Source organism: Bidens hawaiensis, unplaced genomic scaffold, assembly GCF_021521415.1.
Source record: "Bidens hawaiensis isolate Kalapana, Puna unplaced genomic scaffold, B.hawaiensis_p1.1 tig00022885_1, whole genome shotgun sequence".
Lineage (NCBI taxonomy): Eukaryota > Viridiplantae > Streptophyta > Magnoliopsida > Asterales > Asteraceae > Bidens > Bidens hawaiensis.
In genome coordinates, this window is record NW_027493575.1 from 96,455 (window position 1) to 104,964 (window position 8,510).

At 32.8% G+C, this 8,510-nt stretch overlaps 1 protein-coding gene across 1 annotated transcript; it reads left to right on the top strand.

The window, feature by feature from the left end:
• Window positions 1-6,234: 6,234 nt before the first annotated feature.
• On the top strand, window positions 6,235-8,247 carry LOC143566413 (protein IQ-domain 26-like). Its single transcript, XM_077053132.1, has 3 exons — window positions 6,235-6,585; window positions 6,681-6,857; window positions 7,531-8,247. The coding sequence occupies exons 1-3, from the start codon at window positions 6,238-6,240 to the stop codon at window positions 8,092-8,094; spliced, it is 1,089 nt and encodes a 362-aa protein (XP_076909247.1). The 5' UTR covers window positions 6,235-6,237; the 3' UTR covers window positions 8,095-8,247.
• The last annotated feature ends 263 nt before the right edge of the window (window positions 8,248-8,510 follow it).

Below are 8,510 nucleotides of genomic sequence, written 5' to 3' on the forward strand. Positions count from 1 at the left end.
GGATTTCGTATAAAGGAACTAAATTGTAAACAATTGGGTGACCGTAAGCGAACTTGATTTTTAATACTGGTGTGCGTTAAAACTTGTTAGAAATCCATAGGCTTTCTCTTGAGAAGGGTCAGGGGTCCTATTTGGTTTTTCTTTTAAGTGTCTATTTTACGATACCAGTCCATAACTAAATATTTTCCCGAGTCAATTCATTACCAAAATTTAGGGGAGTCTAGCCTAGGTAGTTTTCTCATCATCATCTTATTTTCATAACAAACTTTGTTTTCGTTTAATTTATTTGTTTTCTTAATTAGTTTTAATTATAGTATTAATTTAGTATTTTAAATAAAAACCCCCTTAAACAAATATAAATAATAAGTCGTGTTTTGTAGTTGAGTCTAATTAGCTAGTAAACGTAATTTAAAGAGTCTCGTGGGTTCGATATCCGGACTTACTTAGCTGTACTAGAGTCTACTGGTTCACTTGCCGGTTAGTAGTTTAGTTAAGTTTAAGAGTCTAGAATTTATTACTTAATGTCTAGATTAGCGTGTTTTTATATAACTACTTTTAGCATATCAGTGAGGAAGTAACAACAAGATAGGGAAAGATGAAGAAAATGAAAGAGGTAAAGAAACCACCTGAATGTGATGCGAAATGGAGGTTGGCAAGGTTTGGGCCGGATTATGGCGTGCCAAAAAGTTGGAAGCAACCTCTTGAGGAGGACCGTGCAAGTAATGAAATAGTTGCATGGGAACGGGTCAGCCGCCCACTTTTAATGACAAAAAAATTGTCAAAAGGGTGGTAATTGTACTTTTTGTATATTTTTAGTTTGCATTTTTTTTATATTACTAATTCTATTTCAAGCGTACCGTCATAGCAAAAGCTAAGTGTGGGGATACCGCAAGGAAAAAGTTGGGATTTTGATGTGTGCGGTAAAGTCATGTCAGAAAACAAGGTTTCAGTTGAACTACCCAAAGTGCTTTCATGTTCTTTTTTGTTGTGTTTAATCCAGGTACGTGTATATTTTGTTGTATTGGAACTTTGTGGATGTAGTTCACTATAAACCCTCACAAGACCCCACTCGTCCACCCGGGCTACCGGGGGGTTTAAAGGGCTTGTTGCATACGATAAATGCAACCGTGATTCCTACGAAAGTGAGTTAGGTCTTTTAACATTTTAACTCGTTTAACAAAATTTATTATGAAACTTAACTAATTCGGCTCGGTAATAATTTTTAATAAAATGAACTAACACTTCATTTTTTTGCAAAATTCTTAAAAGACCTATGTCTTACACATGGTGAGGAGCTTGCTTCTACACGTTTTGAGATTTTGCATATTCAGTTTTAGTCTTTGGAGAAGACGAGTTTTCACGAGGGTTTGCGAGCCATTTTTTAGTATTGCCTTATCAGTCATAGCAGGTGATTTCAGTTTCATAATCTATTTTGTTATTTTAGTTTACGTGTTGAGAGTGTAATTGTAGATTTTTGTGTTAGAACTATTACATTAGTGTTAGAACTATTACATTAGAACCCGATTTTTAAACTGTTAAACATTCAATTTCAACCTTGTCTCTTAAATGTTCGTTAATTGTTTTAAAATTTTAACATTGAAGACAATGTCAACCTCAAGTGTGAGGATGGGGGAAATTGAAATTTTTTAGCCTGATAGTACCTCGAAGAGTATTCAGAAACCTAAATTATTAACTATCACTTATTGCTATTAATGCCAAGTTAGAGGTTTTTGGTCATGGTTGGTTTTTTAGCTTCTCGATAGTTTTCCCGACAAATGTTTTTAACATGAGAAGTTGAAAATGGAATCGTTTAGGCGGGGATAACGAGTCAAGGGGATGGGTATACATGTTTCATATCGGCAGCCTTTATTTCCAGACATATTGTGAGATTAGCCCCTATACTCAATACACATATTATATAATAGATATAAAACATGTCTTGTCATTTATTAAGAGAAACCAGTATGTTTTACAGAATTAGAACTTGCTTGTCATATGCTTTTCGAGATCTTAATGCCACCACCTGTATGGAGATTAGGACTTTAGAAAACCCGTTCCGTACATATTTTCCTCACTAAATAAATTCGTTACCCAACATTATTCCCTAGGAGCCCGTTTGGACCATATTCCTTTTTCGTTTGTTAAACTGAACATTACACACCATTTCAGCCTTGACCTTTATTTTATTTTTACCCGTGTGATGAAATCCAGTTCGTTATCGAGTCATGTATATATCGAGTTGTAAAGTTGTCAAGTTCTGAGTTGTGATTATCAGTTATTGATGTCTAAAAAAAATCGAAAAAAAAATCAGCAAAAAGACAAAAAGAAGTTATCAGTTCAGTATTTCAGTTGTTATTAGCAATTGAGTATGTAAATAGCAGTTGATTGTGTATTTAGTTCGTTTGTATTCGTGAGTTTGTATATTGGTTTCTTTAACTGGGTTTCATCCACCCGAGTCACTAAATAAGTCCAATTCGTGTCCGAACTTAAGCCTCAGCAAAACCTTAGTCCAAGTCTTTATGCAACCGGTGGTTAATGGGTGGAGATAAGACTGACCTGCAAGCGTATTATGTTGTAACTCATATTAGGCATATTGAGGGCAGAGACATATACTGGCACATATTTTGTCAGTCCAGATATTAAACCGAGAGGAGTGTTGATAGTGTGAGGGGTGTGAACATGTAAGCCCTAACCGGAAACAAAGTACATTTGTCTGGGCGATTCTAGGGTTTTATTGTAACATTAACTTTATTTGTGGGTTTTCAATCCAGAAAGTGTCAGTCTGGGAAACTGTGGATGACCTTAAACCTTGCTAGTATTAATGGTGATAATTGATATACCTATGATGGAAGTTGATGTTTGCTTGAGGGCAAACAAAAGATAAGTGTGGGGATGTGATGTTCGGGTATTTTGTATATATATTAATGTGTTAATTATGTAGTTTTGTTTAGTATATTGTTAGAACTTTGGTACTTCATACATGCTTTTGTATTTAGACTGAGTGGTTGAACTACTATCGTATGAGAAGCTTTATTTCCGAAATTGGTTCATAACCAAAAGTCTTTCAATTATACATATATGGCACCGAGAATGAATTTTTCAATAGAAAGATATATTCTCGGGTACGTTTTTGCTACGAACATTTTTTTATTAAGTTCATTTAAAAAAATAATTTTGTGATATAAATAATATCAATTTATGTACACATTGTATAGATACAAGTATAGATGTAATACATTTTTTTTTCATATACGCTATGCAATTATTTGTTTTACTTATAATTTTTTAATTTGAATTATCTCGTGTGTAACACGGGCTCTAAAACTAGTTTTTTTATAAAACTAAAATATGGAAGACAACAAGTATTCATGTAGTCATGAATACGTGTATGCATATATGAATTTGTTATTAAGTCATCCTAAAAGTATAAGGGAAATTGACTAATTTACTAAAATTTTGAACCATTACGCTACACTTGGCCTCACATTTGGAAAAGCGTCCGTTGACCTCGATGACCTATTGATTGAAAAAACACAAGTGTTGCTCCATCAACATCAACACCAACAGACACAACTTCTGTACCCATAAGACCAACAAACTGTGTTTCACTCCACCACGCAAAAGACCTATCAATCAATCCTTAACTTTGTTAATTAAAATGCCAAAACCGTCTTTCTTATTCGATTTTTGTGAACTCCAAACTTTACATGTTAAAAACTAACTCATTCATAATAAATCATTTTAATCTCACATCTTTATTATATAGTTAGAAACAACAAAAATAATGTTTAAGAAACAGTAAAATAATCAATCTAAATCACTTCTCATGCTGATATTCTACAAAGGAAAATTAGATTTTATTAATTACACACTTTTTAGGTTGTCCGATAATTATCCCAACTCAAGAAAATGTTATCCATCTGCACCTTATTTGTTTTCATTGTTCCCAGCTAAAAATGATTAGCTTTGTCAAGGTATTTTTTCAAATTTCAGTATGATGTTGTATGGCTTTTGATATGAACAAGAATACGAGTTGATTGATACAAATCCATTTTTCCTTCTTCGTAAATCATTTTTTTTCTTGAACGGCCAACAAACAGAGAATTGCCTAGGTACTTCGCACAGAATGATTGAAATTATTTATAGTTTTATCATAAAGAGAAACCCGTTTCAAAATTCAATTTGTTTATTGTATAAAGTTGCGAACTATCACTCTCTCTTATTAAAATCCAAAAATCGTCCATGTCCTTTTAGACTGTCTATGTAAGCAGTAAATTGTTATGTAAGTTACCAGAAAATGCATCCAAGATTCCATGGTACCTTTTCTTTCTTTTGATTTATATGTACTTTTAAAAATGTTAAAATGTAGGTAGTTCTACGTTCTACAAGCTCATGATATATGTCCATATAAGATGTAAATTTATGAAATTAATCCATATAAGAAATAGGAGTTTCAAAATTTGGTTTTAATAGTTACAAGTTTTATTTTTCACTTGTTACATCATACATGAGCATATACCGCCAACATATTAATAAGATCACATCATAAAAACTAAACCACATAGTGTAAATCATCAATTTTCACAAGTTAAAAACAATTTACAGTTCTAAAACTATCTAAATCAGAACACTTTTATAAACACATAACTGCATAAAAATAATTAAAAAAAAGTGTTTTACGTAAATCAATCCCCTTTCTAATAAATCCTATTATTATGTATTCATTACATGCATTATATTTTATAGGTTGAACTGTATAATATACCACTTTACAGAAAAGAGCCTCTCTTTTGGTACGTACAGAGAGGATGTTGTAAACATGAAAGGGACTACATCAGGAAGCAACTTCATTTAGATAGTAGTATAAGTTGTACCTTACAAGTCAGAGCTGCATATGGGATTGGTAATAGCAAAACAGAGGTTTGGTTGTGGTAATGTGTAAGAGGGTTCACGAGATGGTCAGAAGCAAAAGATAGAAGCCTACAAAACTTGGTATCTTTAAAGCACATTGCTCTATACATAAAAGCAAAAGTGTTTCTTTTTACTGATTTTAAGCGCTTTTCTCTATTATTTATCAAAATTTAATACAAGATTTACGTTAACATATATTTTTTTATAAAAGTATCTCTAATAATTATATATACATAAACTTTATTAGCAATTTATTTCTTGTTAAATAACATTTTTTTTCCTGTTTTAAACTAGTAATATAAATTATTATACAACAATATCTTTTGAGTCACTCTCCATCAACCTTTCCCTTTCACGACCCCCTTTTTTCCCACTCTTTTCCCCTTGACCTAAAACTACTTTTAGAATCTGATTCTGCCATCATTTTCCATCACGATTTATCTTTCTCATAAAATCTTTTTACAATAAACTTTAATAATAATATAAATTAGTTATCTTATTATTATTTGGCTGAGAATGTTATTTGGATTTACTTTTAAGACATTTTTTACATCAAAACGAAAACAGGTAAAAGTTACGCTGCTAGTTTTTTTTGAATAGTAAAACTAAATAATTTTAAAAACTATACTCATAGATCTTAGAAGTTAGAATCATAACATGACTTATGCTTAGCCTGTTGAGCACGAGTAAGTATCTTCATAGCCTTATGCGCAATGAAACAAAGTATCAAACGCAAAAGTTATAAACACGTGTCGGTTACGAATACAACATGATTTTTTGTGTTTGGCCACGTTACAGTAATCAACTTTTAGCGCAGCCTAACAAAACTTAAATATGGGTATTAACCAATCAAATAAACATTTTGGCAGTAAAAATCTCATTTGTGAACCTTCAAGCACCGATATAGCGATAAGTCGATAAGTGTTTCATGTTTGAATTCAGTTTTTACTGGTTTTCTATCAAACGCAATCTGCGTTTTGCATGCTACATAAACTTTTCGATAATAGATTATCATAGTCAAAATTATCTATTTACTCATCAATAAATACTTAAATAGCCTTTTATTTAGTCTACTTCCTTTCACCAATTTAAATAAAACATACTAAAAACCTTTTAAAGTGACAAATTTACGCAACAAATATAGCGTACATATTCTCTCTCCCTTAATCGTTTTTAAATATCTTCAATTCAATTGTCCGTTTCTTTTACATACATAAACATAAACATAATCCAAACCAAACTGGGTCCTTGCCTTTTATTAATAAGATCTCTCCCACTCAGTCTTCCCAGATTCTGGAAGTAGAAGAACAAACCAACCAACAAACAATGGGCAGAACAACCCGGTGGCTCAAGGGCGTTTTCGGTATTAAAAAATCCAAAGATTCCGGTGACCGGAATAACAACAACAACTTGTCATGCATCGGCCGGTCACGTAGAGACCCCACCATTTCTCCGCCGATAAAACCAATGTACTCAACTCCGTCCGAGGAAGAACAGAGCCGCCATGCAATTGCTGTTGCTGCCGCCACCGCCGCCGCCGCGGATGCTGCAGTTGCCGCCGCGCAAGCGGCTGTTGCTATCGTTAAGTTGACTAGTCAAGGCGGGTTTGTCGGCGGCGGTGGTCGGGAATTTACAGCCGCCGTCAAAATTCAATCGTTGTTTCGTGGTTACTTGGTATTATTATTAATACTTGGTTTTTTTGTATTTATTTAATTTTTTGATGTTAAATTACGGAATTGGGTAATGACTAATGAGTGATAATTAAACAGTCACGAAAAGCATTGAGGGCATTAAAGGGATTAGTGAAACTTCAAGCATTAGTACGAGGATACATGGTGAGGAAACAAGCAGCTGCTACATTGCGCAGCATGGAGGCTATGGTGAGAGCGCAATCTAGCATTTGTGCGCCCAGATTTCATGCTATTAGCAATCTTCAAAATTCAAAAGTATGCAACCTACTGAGCCACTCCATCTTAAAAAAATATTATTATTATTATTATTTTATTTTTCTGGGTATTTTTTAAATATATATATATTTATATTTATATTTATATTTTTATTTGTAATAAAGTTGATTGATACATGCAATTAAATTTAAAATTCAATTATTGTACCTTATATGGGGTAAAAAGTCAATTTGCTTTTAATTTTTGAATCCAAAAAAATTGAAATGAAGAATTTTAATATAAAAACCAGGTTCTAGTGAGGATACTTGTCTAAGTTATTATTATTGTTGAAAATTATTTTTTTAACGTAAATTGTTTACTTTTATATATAATGATTCATATTTTCATAATTTTGTATTACCTAAATACAAATGTGTATATTTTCTACTTAAAATAACTATCAAAGTAATTTGTTTATACTGTTTTTTTTTTATTATTTTATTTTATAACACATGCGTATTTGTAAGTTCTATGTGTAATGTGTAAATAATATTTATTTTATATTTTAGGAGATACGGATAAACATTACATTCTATGATTCTAACCATTATCTTCTTGATTTATTTTGTTTTGCATGTTCTCGTAAAAAACGTGTTCTATCTGAATACTTCCATGAGTTTTATAAACATGTATCTGATCGTTAACTACAACACTTATTATGGTGTTTTAGGAGGGTTTCGATGAGGCAAGGAGTGAATACACAACATCTATTCACAGTAGAAGGCTGTCATCTTCTTTTGAAACTCCCACAATTGAAGAAAGCCCAAAAATTGTGGAAATTGACACAGGAAGGCCCAGATCAAGATGGGCACCAGGTTATATCAATAACCCGAGTGCCCAACATTCGTCACCTCAGCGACACCAATCCCCAGCTCGTTTACCCCTACCCAGCTCGCAAAGCCATGAGTTTGAGTGGGCCCAACATCTCGGGCTTAGTCGGTATAGGCCCGTCTCTCCATCCAAGAGCGTGTGCACAGACGGGTCGTCAAGTAACCGAAGCTACATGGCTAACACCAAATCATTCAATGCTAAGTTAAGGTCCCAAAGTGCACCAAAGCAAAGGCCCGACTTTGGATTCGGGCACAAGAAGAAGATGTCACTTAATGAAATGATGGAGCCAAGAAATAGCATAAGTTATGGGGTGAAAATGCATAGGTCGACCTCACAAGCTCAAGAGCCGACTAGTTTCAAGAGTGCGGTTTCGGGTAGGCTTGCCAGGTATTCAGATATTCGATAGTGACCAAAGCTCTTTCGACAAACGTTTAGCTTGATATTTGAGTTCATCTGATAGCGGAATTGTGCATAACATTTGAAGGGAAGATCAAATATGATTTTAGGATTTTGGATTTACTGATTCATATGTTAGTAGGTTATTGTTGAACCACATAACAAATATTATTTACTAATAGTATTATGCTTTATTATTAAATGCTGCTTTGTTATTATTATTTTATTCAAAGTACTTGTTATATTATTATTATTATTATTATTATTATTATTAAAAAAAGTTTAACAACCAAACTTCATCAATATTGAAGACATTTGAAATACATGGTGTCATTTTAAATTGTAAATTGAACAATTGACTAATATATCGAGTCCTCCTTGTACGTCTTCATCTGGTACAATACATGTGCAAAAGTTTGTGAGGCG